This window comes from Musa acuminata, chromosome BXJ3-5 (genome assembly GCF_036884655.1).
Source record: "Musa acuminata AAA Group cultivar baxijiao chromosome BXJ3-5, Cavendish_Baxijiao_AAA, whole genome shotgun sequence".
Taxonomy (NCBI): Eukaryota; Viridiplantae; Streptophyta; class Magnoliopsida; order Zingiberales; family Musaceae; genus Musa; species Musa acuminata.
The window spans coordinates 1,048,299-1,069,000 of NC_088353.1; the positions used below are offsets into that span (position 1 = coordinate 1,048,299).

General features: G+C 38.1%; 2 protein-coding genes across 5 annotated transcripts; both read right to left on the reverse strand.

Annotated features, from left to right (window-relative positions):
* Positions 1 to 651: 651 nt before the first annotated feature.
* LOC135639087 (uncharacterized) lies at positions 652 to 11,740 on the reverse strand. Of its 4 annotated transcripts, XR_010496846.1 has the most exons (11): positions 11,148 to 11,740; positions 9,028 to 9,250; positions 8,808 to 8,949; positions 8,524 to 8,721; positions 6,970 to 7,104; positions 6,181 to 6,309; positions 4,895 to 5,307; positions 4,416 to 4,632; positions 2,873 to 3,063; positions 2,068 to 2,184; positions 1,346 to 1,484 (listed from the first exon to the last, which is right to left on the reverse strand). XR_010496846.1 is itself a non-coding variant. In XM_065152847.1 (10 exons), exons 1-10 carry the CDS (start codon positions 11,701 to 11,703, stop codon positions 1,304 to 1,306), a joined length of 2,382 nt encoding a protein of 793 aa, XP_065008919.1. In that variant the 5' UTR covers positions 11,704 to 11,740; the 3' UTR covers positions 652 to 1,303. The 4 variants fall into 4 exon arrangements, 3 of the variants coding, with proteins under 3 accessions (XP_065008919.1, XP_065008918.1, XP_065008920.1); XM_065152847.1 differs by lacking the exon at positions 2,068 to 2,184 and having other exon boundaries at positions 652 to 1,484; positions 11,151 to 11,740; XM_065152846.1 differs by lacking the exon at positions 2,068 to 2,184 and having other exon boundaries at positions 652 to 1,484.
* A 414-nt stretch (positions 11,741 to 12,154) lies between these two features.
* LOC135637551 (extra-large guanine nucleotide-binding protein 1-like) lies at positions 12,155 to 19,619 on the reverse strand. Its single transcript, XM_065150127.1, has 8 exons — positions 18,409 to 19,619; positions 17,924 to 18,061; positions 17,740 to 17,844; positions 17,467 to 17,652; positions 15,657 to 15,828; positions 14,695 to 14,927; positions 13,462 to 13,628; positions 12,155 to 13,068 (listed from the first exon to the last, which is right to left on the reverse strand). The coding sequence occupies exons 1-8, from the start codon at positions 19,459 to 19,461 to the stop codon at positions 12,480 to 12,482; spliced, it is 2,643 nt and encodes an 880-aa protein (XP_065006199.1). The 5' UTR covers positions 19,462 to 19,619; the 3' UTR covers positions 12,155 to 12,479.
* Between the last annotated feature and the right edge of the window lie 1,083 nt (positions 19,620 to 20,702).

Here is a 20,702-nt window from a genome sequence, read left to right on the forward strand (position 1 = left end):
TCTTTTAATAGTGTAATTTCTGCTATACAGTAAACCTTGATCTCTGTCTATATGATATTTCTGCTGAAACATGGTCACTTTAGTAATTGTCAGAAATCAATAGATTGGCTGGAATCAGGATTAGTCCTGATTGAATGATTTGCTAATTACTACTATATTCTTTTTCCAGGTAAGAATCCTGTTAATGAGATTAGTCCTTGGTGTTTTTTGTATGTTCCCCAAATTTGCCATGAATGAGCTAAATATGTCACTTTTTTGGGTTGACCCAACGAGAAAAATTATCTCCATTATGGATTCTTAGCCTACATATTTTTGTCACTGCAACATTATCTCCATTGTGGATTTGGGGATACAAGAAGCAATCTGATGGATAAAAGTGGAACTCCAGTTTTGTCAACAACAAAAATGTCATTGTCTTCCATTCTCATGCATACATCCAACAAAGATCCACAGGAAAAGGTTTCCACAGAGATTGGTGTGTGCCATGTCAGAGAAAGTTGGAGCAACTGCTGGTGTTAGACATGATGAAACACTACCTCATCCACAAAAGGACACAGCACTTTGGGTTCTTTGGTGGTGACTGCTAACAGTGAAAGCAGGCAGTAAAATTATAACAAACAATTAGATCAGAGAGCTTAAGATCTGGAGAGATGCAGATAACCAATAAATACAAATATCTTGTAGTAGAGAAAGTAATCTGACAGTTCCAAAAATAAAGATTCTTCTTACAACAAATAATCATGATTCCTGAACTATATATGATATCGAAACCACAGTTTTTGCTCTCTATTCATACAAAGTAGCACAGGATTCTGATTGCAGAAACCATCCTAATTTATCATTGAATTTTCTGTAAAGAGAGAGATTCATCGTGACTCTACACAAGTCACGACGAATCCATAGAACCTCAGCTTTTCCCTCTGTAAAACTAAACAGCATAGTCAAGTTGTTAGTTAACTCCTCTGATGGTGATGAAGCATCAAGGAGACCCGCCAAGATGTAAACCACATGACGGATCCATAGAACATCAGCTTTTCCCTCCATGAGACTAAACAGCAAAGTCAAGTTGTTAATTAAATCATCTGATGCCTGATGAAGCATCAAGGAGATCCTCCCAAGAAGTAAACCACATGACTGATCCATTGAACATAATCTTTTCCCTCGGTAAGACTAAACAGCAAAAGTCAAGTTGTTAATTAACTTGTCTGATGCCTGATGAAGCATCAAGGAGACCCTCCCAAGAAGTAAACCATGTAAGCTTTGGTGGCATCATCTGATTACAATAGAAGCAGGTAGCTCAGAACTAGGAGTTGGATACCATTTTTATGAGAAAAGCAGCTTCCAGAGCCAATTCCTTCGACTCTAAATACTTGCTCCCATCTATTATATCAGCTGTTAGATTAAGCAGTATTGGCCGCTGGGGATCATAGATGGTCTGCTCTCGGACTTTTGCAACCCATTTTGCAGCTTCCCACACACCAAACCTACCACATTGAAACAAGTTTAGACATTTGTGTACTCCTTTGTAAAAAGGTGTTACAGGAAACAGTTTTTTTGGCCTCTAAAATTAAGCCAAACATACAATTGAATAATTAAGCCTGATATGTTATAATGACAAAAAAATTGATGCACCTAAACCATAGGCAATTTAACGAGGCAGATGCTTAGCCGAAGAAATTAAATTTTATGCACTTTTAACATATATTTCCTTTTAACTGTAAGAAAATTTTAATTAGACAGTAAAAGACTTATATTCAGAACAAATGTGATGTAGATAAGACCATACAATGATTGATGATTAATTGATTATCATTTTAATTTGCACTTTTCAACATCAACAATATTAAGTAGAATAGTGAAAATATCAACAATTAACATATTCCATGTTCCAAACTTATTCCCAGACGAATGTAGTTCTGTGCCTTGCATGTGGGGCACTGCTTGAAAAAATATAAGCGGTCATGCAGGAAAGATTAGCAGCAAATTTTATTAATCACAAAACCTTGCCGCCGCCACACACACACACACTTTTGTGTATATGAGAGAGAGAGAGAGAGAGAATCACACCAGATGCTGCACCATTATATAGAGTTGTGCATCATAATGATATGAATATTAGAGCTTTTGAGTCTCCGGACAAATACTGAGTAAAAAAGTTGCTTTCAGTTCAAATATCTTGTTTCTCTGTAAACATCATAAAATAACAAATTATTATTTCGAATGCACCTCATACATCATGTAGCAAGTGTCACAAATTTTATAGAAAATCTCCTTATGTAAGCACACCGGAACCAACAAATTGCATATTAGAAACAAAGAACTGCTAGAGCTCATCAAATTATCCATCCGCTGGCGAATGCTTGCTAATGCCAGGAGAAAAGAAACTGCCAATTGAATGCTTCAATGCAATATAACCAAATATGCAAAAAACTTAAAGATAGGTTCTATTGGAAAAGAAAATCATGGAGTAGACCTTCTATGTTGCACGATAGTCCACAGGAAAACCACAACAGGGAATCAAATTTAGCAAACATATTACTTCAATTGAAAGGGTTCTTTGTAAAGTACATAACATTACATATCTGAAAAACCATGCTCAGTAACAAAAGGAGCAAAGATGAGAATGAATTCTGTATTCACTAATTTTTTAGTAGCTTAATAATAACTTGCTAAGCTTTTTACAGAATGAATTATGTATTCACTAAACATATGACTTTTTACAAATCTCAATGATGACAAAAGATCTATGCAGCTGACCCCAAATAATTGGAACTTACGATTTTGTTGATGTTATTATTGTTATAATAGTAACTTGCCGACCCAATAGTTGGGACATGATGACTTGTTGATATGAATTTGATAAGAGAAGTACCTTGTATTAAAACATGATGTTATCAACACTGCTGGATAAGGAACACCCTTCTGAATATTATCATAAGGGGAATACTTCCTGATGGCAAGAAAATCTTCAAGCTCAACAGGGTAGCCAAACTCTTCATAGTCATCAGGTGTGAGAGGTAAGATAGGGTACAGAAGAGTGCTACAGACATCTAGAAAGGGAACCTGACAATCAATAAGCAACCAGGTTCAGTTAGTGTAGCTATAGTAAGTAAAAGAATACATAACTATAAGATAAAATAAACAAAAAATAAACAGAGAAACATTATTACAAAATATGAGATACTAACAGGAGCTTACTGTGCAAGAAATGATGTTGCATTGTGCTAGTGACTGTCTGCACCCAGTACAAACAGTCTTTTGTTAAACCATGCAAACAGTTGACATGCATCAATTTAAGCATCCTATTACCCAAATCAGTGGACACCCTCACTATACCATAGGACAAGTAGGTAGCAAGAGTATTTTAAGTTGCTTTTGTTTGCATAGCAGGTAATAGAATGGTCTAGATTAGGCAAAATAGTGACATGCAAAACTATGACATGCTTATAAACAAGATTTGCTTACGAAACAAACTAGTCCAAACAATAGCAGATACATGAAGAGATATCACCATATGCCTCACTTATAAACAACAACAATATCAATAAAGCCATAAGTCCCAACTATTTGAGGTCAACTATATGGATCTTTTGCTACCATTCAGATTTATAAAGAGTCCTATGTTCAGTTAAGTTTAGAGAAATTAGATCTTTATTTATAATTTCGGTCTATACTATTTTAAATGATTTTTTCTCATTTTATCTTTTATCAAAGCGATACCTAATTGTTCATGAATAAAAATATTTATTTTTCACACATTCATCTCAACATTCTCATCTCGGCAACACAAATTTTTTGTATAAGTTTTTTTTTAATTGTCCAACACTCAAATACATAAAACATTATTGATCTCACAACTGTCTTATAAAATTTTATTTTAATCTCAAAGGTATTCGATGATCACATAAGACATCTAACGCCCCTCGCCATTTTAACCATCCTGTTTTTACTCTATGAGTAATATCTTCATCGGCCTCTCCATCGATCAAACAAGACTCTCCACTTTGTTTATATGCCTCACTTATAAACAAAGTAGAGAAAAATCATAAGTAACAAATAGAAAATTGTAAATAAAAAGATATAAAAGAACAGCATGTGCTCTAAAACCAAAAACTAGTTATTAAATGTCATTACTAACTTTTACCCAAGCACTATGGTAGTTAAGATTAAACCAACATGTTGAACTTCCTTAAGATGATGAAAAAGTTCCATTGTACTTTTCTTTTAGCAGAAGTAATTTTATAGTTGTACCCCTTCCCTCAAGGGCCAGAACCACTTTTAATGGTCAGGGTAATCTTTGTGCCCCAGATGCAAAGTTCACAAGCTGGGTAAAATTGCTCATCATCAGCAATACAAGGAGCAAATAAGTCAAGCAAACATGTTATGACATGTATTGGATCTCCCATTACACGCACCTTTAAAACCGCAGCCCGAAATAAATCTGGACGAATGTTAATAGCTGAAGCAACCAAAAGCCCCCCAGCACTATATCCCCAACCGGCAAGCTTATTCTTTTGCACAATACCTTCCCCAACTAGAAATTCAGCACATGAGATATAGTCAATAATTGAATTTTGTTTTTTGGTACGCCTGCCATCATGGTGCCACTTTTTACCACCACCGCTGCCTCCTCTGTTAGCAAAATTGAACATTAAGTTATCTAGGCAGCAAGATGGCCAATATGATTAATACTGAAACCATATATTTCAAATTTTGAATATCAGAAATAGAAGATATTCTTAACTTCTTGTATGATTTATGAACATTACCAAATACTAAATCCTCCTTTTTTTGCATATGGAAAAGAAATACTAAAGCAGACAAAGTGACTACTATGATGAAAAATATATGGATTTAAACTAAAATTTATTGTAAAAAAAGTATAAATCCAAACCTGACATCAGCATAAGCGATCACCCAGCCACGGTCTAGAAGGCTTTTCAACTCACTTCTCCAGCGCTTGTCTAAAAGCTCACCATAAGCACCATGCCCATGAAGTAGCCCTGGACTGCCCTCTTGCTTGTGCTTTCGGGAGTATACAATAGTCAATGGGACAACAACTTCATTGTTTGAAGGAACATCATAGTACTCACAAGCATAAAACTCAGAGAGCTCATGCCACATACCATCTGCATCATGGTGTTGACAGTTGGTGCCTAAGTTATTTGGCAGTGATGACCGTTTTAGACTGCTAGCAGCTGCTGCAGTCCCATATAAAGTTTTTGTGCGCTCTTGCAACATATTAAGTTGTTGTACAATGTGCCACTTCCCATTTAATAAGTTATAGTCAACAACAGCATCAGGCATCTGCAGAAAATTGGAACAAATACCACAACCTATAAACTATGAATTTTCAAATTTAAAATCCGCGACTTAAAGAGAAAAGAGATACTGTAAGATCAGCAATCATCTAACTGCTAGGAAGTTTCAGAACACCAAGAACTATAACTACATTAATCTGTCAATCATGCAGCATGGACTCTGTCGATGAGAGTGGAAAAAGTCAACCAAACCATATCATTGAGGCTCAAAGATTACTCTTAAGTTAGTGAACAGAATGATAAAGCAATGTCAAATGACTCCTTGTTTGGTGGTGTAAAATATGCTCCAAGATTTCTAAAGCTTAAAAGAGGAAAGGTCGAGCAATATTAACGCAAAGAAACAATGGCATTCTTCAAGGCAAAGAGTAAATGTTTACAGTCAATAAAGTTCTGATCCGGTGTATCAACGGTGCTCTTTAATGCAAAGAAACAGATAATACTCAGTTCAAACACATGATTTTGGTGCACAAGAATATGAACTCAAACGGCATCTGACATCAAGAATAATGTACCAATAACATGAAGGAATGCAATATTTTAAACTATCCACTGTTCTAATTTAAGTGCCATAAGATTCTCTCATCAAGAAATCTCTTAAGGTACATCAAGATCACATGTTTACATGACAAAAAGATAACAACCAATGACTGAGATAAAGAAGGTAAATTACTCGCATGTTGGCATACGCTTGAACTTAAACAAGTATAAAAATAACATAATTGGAAACATCCTTATAGAAACTGTAATGTTGTAACAATTTTGATCACTGATATCATTGATAATATCATACCAGTATCCATTGACATTAAGAGAAAAGATACCAGACTAAACTGACCAACAGAAAAGATAATCTGATTACCACAGGTGAGGATATTGTGAATCGCATAATCGATGAATGATAGTCATAATTCGGTCCAGGTGCAATCTGACAGACATGCTCTGGAAGAGGCAAAAAGCATGGCTGAAGGGCTGAAAGATGCACAGGTACCTGTCATCAAGAGAGCTAGGTGAACGTAAACAGAATCTGAATCCTTGCAGCAGATATGCAGTTAATGGAATGAGATTAAAAAGCTTGACAGCAAAAGTTATCCTCGCAAGAATATATAAATTTGTTCAAGGTTCCTGGTCCCACACTTAATGGAAACAATGTGATAATACAATCCAAAAAAAGGATGAAAAGGAAAAAGTTGGATATCTGGGGAAAACAATATGGCAAAGAGAATTTTAAAAGTTCAAATTAAGAGTACTGCATCAGGAAGCGTGAGTAGCACTTAGATGAAATTTTGAAAAGGAAACACCTATATAAAAGGCATGTTATAAAAATTGACAAAATTATAAAGTTCAAGAGAATTATGCATTAGAAAGAAGGTTAAAGAATTACACACATAACTAAACACAAGGTTTATGATAAGGGAGAATCAAAAGATTGTGAGGATACAAGTAAACTGAATAAAGTTAGGGAATTGTGACAAAGGGGAAACTAAAGATTGCAAAGATCCCTGATGTGAAGTAATGCAAGACAAATTTATAGCTAAGCTGATCAGCAGAAATGTAACTTTCCCATCCAAAGAGATAGAGCAACTGAACAATTTTTAATGATTTGTAAGACAGATAAGAGCTAAAATAGATCTGCGAAATCATAACTTACATTTCCACCCATAGATAGAGGTAGAGCAACTGAACATATTCTGAATGATTTGCCTTCTTTAAGAATAAGCACCATGTGAGTTTCACAAAAATCAACATCTTCTATGGTAACACCAGGCTCCTCAAGAAGAACACTCTGTGCAGTTACAAGTAATATTAGTTAAATTACAAAGACAGGTATGAGAAAGTGACATGGAAATAAGGAAATAAATATACAATAACAAATAACAACAAAGCCGTAAGTTCCAACTATTTGGGAAATAAAGAAAAAAATATCAATAACAAAATTTCATGAAACACTTCAAGAATTAATGGTGAACAAGAAAAAGGCTACAAGCCAAAAGATAGAGGAGCAAGCATGACAAGCCAACCACAAGAGCTGATGAAAGGAAATCAAGAGCTTTTCTAGGCGCCAACAAGTTGCACATAAATACACTGCAATAAATGAAGTTAATCAAAGAGGAATGGGAAGAATATAATGCTTCTTAAATGATTGATTAACCTTTTGGTTTAATATAAGCATCTTCATTAAAAGATACTTATAAGTTAATTAGCTCAAAAGGAAATAACGGTGCAAACAAACCTGTTTCAGTCTTCATAAAGGCAAAGTATCATTTCACCAAAACATACTAGTGGGCCAATCATGCCAGTTATTTCTGACATATTTAATATATGTATTGTTAATCAGCGCATTAAAGTGTACCAATATCAGACCAGTTGATACCTGCACAAACCAATCAGATTCTAAGATGGGTGCCAGTAAAATGTCATCACATAGTAAACCATCTTGAAACTGATGCAATTCTGATTTTAGCTTGCATCCTAACCATAGACTAATAACTTTTCATTGATTAGGAAAAGAATCAGTCCTATCCTTTTTATTCCCTTCTGCCAACAGACATAAACCTAACCATTCGAGTTTAAGTAGCCCTCAATCCAGAATAAAAGGAACCCACTAAACACCAGATCTTGATAAACACCTGCCAAATCTGATTTAATCAACCCATCAATCCAAAAAACTGACCTAAATTGACCATAAGGTAACTTCACAAGAGACCTAAAACAAGCTGATATAACATACATAAAATGCTATGATGTCTTCTCAATAGGATCACTATCTAAAACCAGGTCAGAATCATGAAAGAAGATATGTTGTATGAAGTACGAACATATTGGAAAAACATTTCTTTAGGTTCCTGTGCTTTAAAAATTATTTCTATACTGCATTTTCATCCTCCCCGATATTTGTGATACTTCCAATATTAGAGCCTTTCCTTTTTGAATCCCACATTTGACTTTGTATTGAATAGTTAACAACCTTAGGTGACTTGTAGCCAGATACCGACATCAAAGCCTCAGTCACAAAGAATATTGAATGCTCATCTCTGCACCTTGCTTTCTCAAACCTTACACCACAGATCAACATTGCCGCTTGAGAAACAAAATTTATGATATGCATGATGAGAATCATTGTTTACTTATGTTATCAAAGAAATCTACATGAAGCCTTAAGACTAGCTACTGAGGTCTAAATGAACACAAGCAGATTCCAGACCTCCCAATTTCCGGAATCATAATCTTTAGCAACACGACGGAGCAGATAATGTGAATCAACAGGTTCACCTCCTCTAGCAGCATCTGTAAATAAATATAAGTAGCCTTGATGGTGTTCTACTATGCAGTGAGCATGCGGTTCACATTCCCAGACTAATGTCATGCCTGACAAGGGATCAGCTGCATTTATCAAGTACACCTACAAAAGAAAAACAAAAAGCTAAATTGGATCATAATATTGTGAGATTTAAATATAAACTTCGGTGGGTTCAATTCAGAAAATACCTTTGAAGAAAAATTCGAAAAGACATTTACAGTTACAAACTGAAAATCCTTGGTATTTCTAATGTTTATATAGACATTCTCATTGTGTTCTTCCAAAATCAGAACATCATCTTTATTAGATCCAAGAATGCTACAAAAGATCCTAAAGAAAAAGAAACACTAAATCAGAGTACAAGCAAAAGAAAGCATAAATAGAGCCTTCTGAAGTTGCTTTACTAACCTATATGGCCGTTTATCATTGTTTGTGACGGTGTAGAGCAGTGCCTTCCCATTCATGGCCCATGACAGATTAGCAACCCGATCTGCTTGGGGTTTGTCACAAAGTGAACCAGTGGTTAAATCCTTTACAGATAAAGTGAAGGAGTCTTTGTCTTTGTCATACATGGTATAAGCAAGAAAATGATGATCTGGGGACACCTCAGATAGCTCTTCATATGAGTATCCTGATATTAAATGGCAATAACAAAATATAAGCTTATTTGAAAAATATAAACTTCTTTGGAAGCAAACCTGCAAGCATACATCATATGCAACATAACAACATAAAAGACCATTTATATTTGGTCTTTTATGAATATTTGGTCACTAACTAACAAGAAAACTAATTCACATTGTAGCCAAAAAAACCAATAATGTAAGAAATGCCAGATTATCTAAACTGAATCCTGTGAATCTATACATTGCTGTCGGAAGTGTTACGCCACTAAGTAAGGTGGAAATCCATGATAGAACAAATGAAAAAATGTATTTTTTTATACATGATGAGAGATTTGGAAACAAATAGCTGACTTGATTTGATAGCATTGGTCAAGCTATCTTAGAAAAGCAATGACATGAATATATAAAAGGAACAGAAAGGTGACTAATTTATGCATGCCATACTTATACTATTCAAAAACAAAACGTATCAAATCTTTTTATTGATGCAGAACCACTGGACAAGATGGTGACACCGTGATAGTATTATAACCATTCTGCAGGTGCACACAAAGAAATCACCTAGTGAATCACATGCAGTTTTAATTCTGATCCCTAAAGGATTTATGAGCGCTTGTTATAGATAATATGAGAATGGCTTCATCTAATAATAAATTTTAATGCTGGATAGAACCATCAGTCTCTTGTCGCAATCTTGAGCACTCTCTAACATAGTATATGGGGTCCTTCAGCATTTTATTGAACAGTAATTCATCAGTGGCATACAACTACCAGCCGAACCAAATGATCGACCATTATCATGGTTGTCGGTAATTGAATACATATGCATAGAAAATTATTTGTCCCGAAATTGTTCTCTATGGATGTTTGTCCACTTATATGGAATATGTTGAAGGAAAGCTATGGGCTTCATGAATAGTGGGATAAAACAATAAAAGTCAGATTGTCCAATAAGGTCAGAGTCCCTTTTTGTTTCTTTCTATAGGGTCAATGATCCACAAGGTTTAGCAATTGACTAACGCAGAGCTTCAATTCCAAGAATTCTGTAAGCATCTACTATATTGAATTGCTACCATGATAAGTTGAGAATCGTGCTACTAGGTTCCCTGTTATTTATATGTAGGATTTTGTACCTTTTACACTGTCAATCATCAACTTGAATAGCCAATCCAAAAAGAAAAAGAAACCATTTAGCTTGTGCATAAAATTGAAAAAGTTACTTGTCTGCTCAAGCTTTTAAAGGTTTTTTTTGAGGCAATAATAAGTTGCATGGGAACATCAAGGTTCTGCATTAAGTTCATGAAGTGTCACCGTCTGAAAGATTTAAGATGTGTCTCGAGCGCAGTTTAATGCAGTCACTAGGCACCGAAGCACGATCAGACCTACAATCTTGTGTCTAGACACGGTTTTAAATGATTATTTGATTGTTGAAAAAAAAACGTAAGGATAGATTGTTCAAAAGAACCAAGAAAATGAGGGGGAAGCCATCGTAATAGAGATTTGCATATTTAAGTTACAAAAATCATAAAGAAGGTACATATTGATGTAACATAGATATATGGAAATCAAAATTCCAATAAGATAAATGAAAAGGAAGAATTTGTAAAGAATTCTTGGTTAGAGGAAGTGTTAGAGCTGAACCAAAGTGTCAAATATAGAGATCCTGAACTTGCAAGTGACTAATCATCTAAAGCCACTAAGAACTCCTAAACTGCTTATCAACATTACCCGCAAACCTACTAATAAAGTAAGCCCACATTAAGTTGCGTTTGGTCACTTGTTTTCCTTTCAAGATTATTACAATAAAGGATGCAAAAGAGAATTTTTCGAGGACTATATAAGGAAAACAATTTAATGACAGAAAAGACGGCAAGTGAAAGAAAAGGAGGAGGAGATTTTGACCACCAAACCGCTCGGCTTCTTGATTGTAATCGATCAGCTTCTGTTCGATCCTTTTTCCCGTCCGGAAATCAAACCCAGCCGACGGCTCGCTGTAAGAGATGAACTCATCGTGAAGGCTCGCCGACCTCCGGCAGAGCACAGGGTACTGCCTTTCGTCCTCCGCCCGCCGGTAGTAGAGCCAGGGGCCCCACCGCACAGGCGGCGTGCACGGGTCGGACGCCAGCCGCGGGGCCATCTCGATGTGGAGCTTGCGCTGGAGGCGGTCAGCGCCGGACGCCATCATGACGGCCTCGGTGTACTTCTCCTCCTGCTCCATGTACACGTCCATGTGGCGCATGGCGACGCGGTCGTTGAGGTCGGACATCCAGCTGTAGGGGTCGTGCCACGTGATCCCGTGGAAGGTGAAGGGGGTTGGCTTCTGCGGCGGCTTCGGTGGTGTAGGCGGCGGCGGCGGCGGAGGAGGAGCTCTCGGCTTCGTGGCCCTCCGGTGGAGAAAGCGGCCGCCCGCCGCGAGGCGGAGGCGTTCGGTGGTCGCCAGCGCTCGGAGGCGAAGCATCGAGAGAGAGAGAGAGAGAGAGAAGGGGTTAAGGGTCTACCACTAAGGTTCGGATATGCTTGTACGCTATGATGGACCGGTATGGGCCGGCTTGGTGTAATTGAACCGGGTTAATCTGGGCCGGGCTGGGCTGTAATACAAGGAAAAGATGCTTACCATAGGAAGCATTTGAGCTCGCGATAGACAGAAAACAAAACCAATAGCATATTTTACCATATATATATATATATATGTATATATATATATATACATGTATATACATGTATACATGTATATACATATATACATGTATATACATATATACATATATACATATATACATATATACATATATACATATATATATATATATACCTCCAATTAATGGCTCCTGCACGCATTTATCCAATAATAAACACTATTTAATCACTACTAATTATGATATGATTACCAAAAGCAAAGAAAACAGTGATGCAGCAAACAAATGCTTTTTTTAAGTAAGTAGTACAAATAATTTCTTTTTAGCAAAAACAAAAACACACTCATGAGAGACACAATATTTACTCTGAAAGACTTCATCAGGAAGCTTATTTGCATAGCCGCCCACCAATGTACAGATCACTAACAAGGTGGTTGAATCTTCTAATGGACATACACAAAGAACCTATTTCTTGCACTGAGCTATTACAAATAATGGATACACACAACATGGATGACATTTTAGATGAAGGCAACAATGAAAAAAGAAAAAGAAAAAGAGAAGGCTATATATTTACAGCTGTTTCTTCCTGAAGATGTCACTGAGAGAAGGAGCTTGGCTCTGTGCTATACATTGATTCAAGAGTGCCACCCACAAACCTATCTTCTTCCCACTTGATGATCTCCCTTGAGTATCGAAGTGCTGCGTCGACGGAATCTGAATCTAAACCGTTTGCCTGAACCACATAGAGTTTCCTCCTGGTCATCGAAAAGAATAACCTCTTGAATTTCACAGCAATGTACTGAAAGGCTTGCTGGGCCTTGGTGGCACCAATGGGGACACCACGGCTGGTTTTGCTCTGTGGATGTCGACTTACTACAGGACTGTAGTCGTCGAACCATTCACACGAGGTTAGAGGAGACATGTCTATCTTCTGCTCAAGTAGATCGAATTTACTGAGGATCAGAAGAAAATCTTTCTGCTCAAAGGTCGGATGACTGGCGATGCACTCGAAGAGCCTTCTGCTCTCCATCATCTTGTTCATGACTACCCCATTTGAATCTTCATAGTATTCGTCATAGTCAGTTATAGCAACACAGAAAACCACGATCTGGACATCGTCAAACATGTCTAGCCATTTGCAATTCTCCCCAAGGCCTTTGCTGTGGACTCTGATGAGCTGATACCTGCAGCAAATGAGAAGTTAAAGTTTACGCATTGCTTGTATTAGATGATGAGAAAAGAAAGATTCTGTCATCAAACATTGCATCGTTAAATAAAAATCGCTAACTCTCTAAGCCATTTGACGACCTATGTTGTGGTCTAAATAGAGTTTCTACTTTCTAGTAATGTAAAAGAATCTTGAACTCAAGGAATTATAATATGCAGCACCAAATCACAAGTCTAATGGACTGGATGTTCATTCATCTGAAAATCCAGAATTTTTTTTTTAATTTGCCTTCTTTAATGTAATGTGTTTGGAAGTGCTTATGGAAAAAAAGTAATTTATAGCAACAAATTTAGAATCTCTCCAACATCTTGCACTATCAAATCAATAACGGTAGGTAATATTAACCCACCTAAACATTGTCTCCTGCTGATCATCATCATCAATACTACTTCCAGCACAAGCCAACGGTGGAAAATGGAACTCCGTATATGCTAGACCATCGGAGGAAGTTATTCCATCAGCATAGAGAATATGAATATCAGAAGGCACATATTCGATTCTGGATATATCAACAACCTGAAGAATTTCCAACAAAATCATTAGTAACAAGTTTTGACCATGGAATTAAATTGACATTCCCATGCATTTCGGTACATCCATTATTAAAATGGCAATTTTAATTGATATACATCTGAGTGTATTGTGATTTTTAGACAAAAAAAATATATCTTTGAAGATTTTTTGCCAATGTATTAGGAGGTCATAATTTGAGAAGCATTACCTAAAAGTCCTACTGCTATAGATTCAACCAGAATTAAGAAGGAAAAAAGAACTTTGGTGCCTTAATATATACTGCTGATAAAATTTACATACTGAGCAAGTTTCTTCCTGTTTTTAGGATTTTTTTTTTTTGTCGATTACTTGAGTGTCTCTAGCATCTAGTAATTCTTCTCTATTCTGAGAACAATACTAGATCTAGATGTCTGTGTTGTAGGATTGAGCTACCATTTCTGTATCTGTGCTTTCAATAAAATACTAAATTCACTATGGACTATATCACCTGCACAAAAGGATTCCAGAGCCTTTCCCTTTTCCTCTCAACAAAGTAATAGAAAATCACAAACCCCTTGACATATCAGAAGATTTGAATGGTCTAAATAATGCATATGTTTATCCCTTGATCTGTTCACTCTGTTAACTTAGAAAACCTACATAAGTGCGCAACTTTCAATTCTTGGGTCGGACTACGCATCCTACCTTACACCACTTCAAGACCATTTCAGCTGTCAATTCCCTTTTCAGATTCTAATGAAGGACTTCTGAAGCTCAATAAAGATCTGTTAGAAATTAAATGACCACTAAAGCAATACCTTATATTGCCCTGGTCAATTTCATCTTACCAATAAATTCTATCCAACACTTCTGCCACCTAGAGCTACCTAGAGTACCTATTCTACTATTATATCCTACATCAACAAATGGCCCCATATGTGGAGAACAAATTAATTAACCATTTTTGTAGTCATTCATCTTATCGTAGTAGAACTGAAAAATCATGTTCAAACGTTCTGGTGTGTTTACCTTGAGATTACAAGAATCAAGCTGCAGAATAACAAAAAAAAGAACAGAAAGTAAAAGATACCTGCTTTAAGAAGTAACTGGCTATGCTAGGGAGTGACTGAAGTTCATTTAACCGTTTGTATGTCGCTTGAATAGCATAATCATTCCACAACTCCTCTACAAGTGGCGCATTTGGGAAGAAATCTTCAAGTTTGCCAGAAGCCACAACTTTAAGAAGACAATCAGAAAATGCTTTCAGCTGTGGACTGAGAGAGAATTCAGTGGCTTTTTTCTGTTTGTCTGACATGTCATCTCCTGCTTTCAACAAATTAAGTTGGACGATTTAGGTATTATGTAATTTCCTGCTTCTCCAAGTAATTTTAGACTTCAAAGTAGACTTCATCACATCAAACTGCTAATAGAAGGACCACTAAGTAATTTGCCTGAGAGCACTGAAGTGAACAGATAACATGTATAAAGTCCAGGACTTACACTATGATACACTAAATAATACATCTTTCCAGACAATGTTAATTATAAACATCACAGTACATGACTCAACATTGTTGCCACCATAATTGTAACAAAAATAAGAAAAGAAAATAGGTTCATCAATTGCTGTTGTCGCATTACACCATGCAAAAACTTAATGCTAGGTAGGTAGTTATTTAGTATACTTATATGGTAGTAACTAGTAAGATATTAAGAGAGAGATAAGCAACTTTTACTGAAGTTATAATCAAAATAGAGACAGTTCCAGATTTGATAGATTCAGAAACAATAACTGGAATATCCACCAAGGAGGTATGAATAGATGTACTAAGAGAAACTTGAGCAATCTTACTATTACAATGAAGCTATGTGTTGGCTGTGATTCAAGAATATTGTTATCAGGTGGATGCAAACTTATACAAATAATCATAGTCCTTAATTAGGACAGAAAAATGTTCCCAGCAGTTCCTTGCACCTAGAAAGGTGAAGTGTAGATAATTTATTGGGAAACCAGCACAATGACGATGCATCAATAGAACGTGATTGTGGTACCTGAAGAATCTAGTTGCTGGTTTTCTCTTTGCTCATTCAAACTCTCCTCTTCAAACCATTCACGCCCCTCAAGCAATATGAGAAGGTAGTTGTATATGCTTGTTTGTATCATGAGCTTAATGTCTTGACGCTCATCCTCCGTGAAAGGAACACTTCTATACAAGAATTTAGCCTAATAAAGGTAGACAATGAATATATTAGGTAAATATAAGCGACGAGTACTTAGCCTAATAAAGTAGCCAATGAATATATTAGGTAACTATAAGTGACAAGTATGGAAAATGTATCTAAGATTATCAAACTGTCATTCTCGAAGATATATAAAAAATTGTCTGCACATCTCACATTTTAAGTAAATATAAATTATTTTCTAAAATGAAATGTGTAAAAATAGTTTAAGAGTTGTTTCAAATGTTATTGTAATGCCGCTGGCTAAAAAATAAAGTTGACAACAATGTATACTATAGGCAAGCATGGACTTTTTCACTGTCATCAGCTTAAATAGTTGACGATCCCATTTAACACATCAAGTTATCAAATATCATAACCTTCCACTAGCTAAATAAAGTTAGAACACTAGGCAAAGAAAGAAGTCCATAAACTTTAATTCAAAACAGTGGATGCAATTTCAGTTCCTAAACAGAGAACAATCATGGTAGACCAGACAACGGTAAATGGCCATGTCAATAATCAGCTAGAAGCAGATCATACTTTTATTCATGAATTATGTAATACTAAACAGCAACTGAACTTAAATTTCATTAGAGGAAAGCAAAAGTATTTTTTTTTAAGTTGGTTATAACTGATATACTCCTAAAATTAAAGAGTCATGAATTTTATTCATTAAATTTAGTTATTTAGACACACTTCCCACACTGGTTGGAAGAGGAGAACCCAGAAATAGACCGAATCAAGAATGAGTTCCTGATGAACTATCTACAAAAAGTAATATACCTTAGGCAAGATTCTTTCGGTTCCCAACTGGTTTCAGCTGTTTTTCGCCTATATAATTCATTGATCGCAAAAAGGGTACAACCTTCTAATTAGAAAACCTTTCTGTTCATATAAGCTCCTCAAACGTCAGAGAGCAAAATGGTTACAAGATCTCCAGGAATCACCCCCCATCTAAGGATATACAGTCAAACCTGGCAAAATAACTACCCAATCTGACCATCTACCTCCTCTTTTTATTAAATTCACAATTAAGTTTTTTTTGCCCTGCTTCGGCTGTTCTGAACTGTGCTGGTATCAGCACATGGAATGCTGATGATGCCTTTCAAGCACAGTGCAAAGAACATCCACCCGTTGCAGGATCTGTGCCAAAACCCATGCCAATCAGCACAATCCCTGTGCTGTGACACACATCACGTAGTATGCCATGTGAACCAGTATTTGGCATAGGGCACACTATGGCAAGTAAATCAGAAATTGGGACTACTTTTGCATCAATTGCATGCTTTGATTTCTTATTGTAGGCTCATAACTAACAAATAATAAGCATCACCCTAGTTCAGTGTTCAAACTTCATGCCATGTATTACTTTGGGCAAGTTCCATATAAGCACAACGGTCCACAAAGAAAGTCAGGACCACAAGGACATAAAATATGCTAAAAATCAATGGCATGCTCTCAACATTCTGATGTACTTTTACAAGATTAGACAAAACCTTTGACTAAAAGGTTCCTATAGTTGGCTGCTCTAAACATGAAAATAGAAGCATTCATCTACATCTATCGGACAAAACAATTACTGGCCTAAGTATGTGATGCTTTCTGTTATTGCAATCTGTGTCGCATTCATCAAAAGTACCTGTTTGAAAATTGTACCCGTCCCTGATCCATGGTGTCCAACCAACAAAATCTTCTGGAGTGCTTTTACATCAAAGCACTCAGAAACAGCTCTGTTGAACAACTTATTTACCTCTTCTCCAGAAGGATTTGCAACCTTACTAGGAAATGGCAATGCAAGAACAGGGCAGAGCAGCTTCATAATAGGCTGCAAACAAGAAACCATCAGAATATCAATCACTGGCGGTCTACATGTTACAGGAGAAACTACAAGACGAGCATGATTAGGGCTCACCTTTCCCCAAATCTGTCCTTTTATATTCTTCTGTCCTTCCTCCAGGTATGTCCCATCAGCATTCAGCCAAAAATGAGGACTCCCAGCACAATGGACTCCTGCCCACTGCAATGCAGGTAGATTGCATTAAATTCTAAATCTCTATCAGATATCTAAAGAAGCACTAAAGCTTTGAGCCATGTACCTTCAGCATCTGCAACTCAATTTTAGTAATTTCCCGACCATTTATCAGGATTCCAGTGTTTCCATTGCTTGCATTTGGCATTAAAGTACCCCCAACATTAAGGTGTGGAGTAATGATTCTGTCGGGCTTGTGCCCTTCCTGTTGATTATTGCATCAATATCAAAGCCAAATTATTCATATGACAAAGAAAATAGAGAGAGAGAAAAAAAAAGACAGACAAAACACATGTTTGACGAACCCAGCCATTCAATGATTTTTGCTCATAAAGGAGAGCAACATTTAACAGTTGACATTATTCTTTATTTTGGAACATCAATGCACTGCATTGATATATTGACCCCGGAAAAGAAGACAATCGCTAGAAGATATTCCTGGTTTTCTAGACAATTAAGTGCACCATCTTTATGTTCTTTCGGCACATGTTTATGTTCTTTTATTGTAGAAATGCCAAAGTAGGACGTCTAGAACGTAATGCAGTAGCTCACCTTTCCCCAGTAACCAGAGACCTTGTCGTACCAATACAATCCAGGCTTCAGCTTAGGAGGACAAGAACAGCTTTTCAACAGGACCATCTCCTCCAGGGTGAGCTTCTTCCCGTTAACACAAATATCTTCCGGTCTCAATTGGTTTGTCTCGCAGTCCTTCTCGGCCTTCATCACCAGCTGCACTTCCCGGGAGCTCAGTAACCTCTTTAAGACCCGGGAGCTCTTCCCCAGTCTCTCCCTATTTGACTCCAGTATCGGATAACCAATGCAAGAAACGCACTTCCTCCCTTCGGGCATGGAGCCCATGACCCTCAACACGCATCCGCTGCAGTACCTTGCGTCGCAGGCCAAGCAGGACTCTTTCTCCGTGAAACGGCTTCCTTTCAGGCACCTATAGCAAGCTCCCTTTTTTATCGGCATTTCCAGTTCCTCCGACCTCGTACGAGGAGTGAGTCCTATCGCCGGCGACATGGACTGGCCGGATTCTTGGAAGGTCACGAGCAGCGCCTTCTTCGCATGGGTAGCGACGGCCTCGTCCTCGTCCTCGTCGCCGGAGGCGGACGACCGGAAGCTCAACTCCGAGCTGAGGGCCGACTCGGTCGAGAGCCGGTTCGGCACCATCTCGTTCGAGGAAGTGGCGTCGTAACCGAGATCGTCGGAGAACCCGACTGCGCCGGAGCTCTCCACGACCTCCGAGAGCTCCGTGGAGATGTCGGGGAAGCCGGAGGAGCCCAGCGCGCCGGAAACATCGGCGTCAGGGCCGTCCATGTCGTCGTGGTTCTCGATGACGGAGGTCGGGGACGCGGCGGGGAGCGGCGGGATCAGCGTCGGCGCAGGGAGCGGCGGCGGCGGCTTCTTGAAAGGGGAGGGGAGGGGGTGGACGACGGGGAGGTCGGCGAGGACGGCGGAGGGCGGGGCGACGGCGGCGAGAGGGATGCGGTTGACGTCGATGGGAACGGCGCGGGGGATCTCGTATGGGAGCGGGGGGCCATTGTACTCGACGGCGAAGGAGTAGTCGGCGGCCTCCGCTACCACCGTCAGAAGGCGGTTCATGGCGGAGGCGGAATGAAACAAGCGAGAAGCTTTACCAATCGGGAGGCGAGGGGCGCATGACACGGGAAGCAAGCCCTATTCCTATTCTGATCCCCGATAAAGAGAAAAGAAGAAAGGGCAAAAAGGTCGCGTCCTTGGAAGCACGCGCGAGTGTGGAAACCAGAGAGAGAGAGAGAGAGAGAGAGAGAGAGAGAGAGGCGCAAGCGGAAGACGACGGGTTCGGGAATCGGAGTCCTCGAGTCCGTGTCGGTGGGGCCGGCTGCTGTCACTTCGGAGGAGGACTAGAGTGTCGGTTGCAGCGGTGGGGCTCGGCACATATCCAGTGGGGCCAGGTAATGTCGCTGGGTAGGAGGTCGCCGAGTGACGGGAAGTCAAAACGGGGCAGTTGGTGAGAGAGAGTGAGAGAGAATACGTCTCCAAAATCATGCTCGAGTGCGGGGCCCGGTGGGGATGGGACGTCGGGAAGGGTAAGTGAAACGTGTAGGAAACGTTACGTTCTCCTTTGGAAGAATAGTGTTATGATTTATTACCGATTAGAATTAATTTTCTTTTCCTCCCCAAGAATTAAAATTAAAGTGGACTTAAAAGAGGGATTCAGAAATAAGTCAGTCAGTCATTCTAATGCTAATATATATATATATATATATATATAAAGGATTGATTGGATTAATAAGACAACATAACATCAAGCTGTATCTCGATATTATATATGTCACGGAGAGGAAATTATAGTGAATCAAACATTACATCACGATCCTGTTAAGATTTTAAATCGTATGATATAGGCTTCTATAGTTTTCTTTTGTCTCCGTTTGCAAACATCTTTTTCTAATTTACTTTTTAAGTGAGACAAAGTTTATCGATTTAATTTATTTTTAAGGACAAATGACCGACGAAAATCGAAGGAAAATAAATAAATAAATAAATAAATAAATAAATTTTCAATTAAATTAACATGAGGGTCTTACCGAGCATTTCCTGGCAGCGGCAGCGGCGGGCGCACGGTCTCCGCATACGACCACTCGATCGCTGACGCAGTCGATTCCGTAACAGGTCAAAACAAGAACGCCAATATCGTCACCGTCACGTTAGTTTCTCCGGAGGTCCACAGTCCCGAATCATAGCTCGATCAAAACAGCTTCGTAGCGCAGCAGCGTCATGCATTCGTGTCCGGGATCAACAGAAGAAAAAGCTTCGTTCAACCTGTCATTAAAGGGACAATAAATGTTAGGCATGCAAGC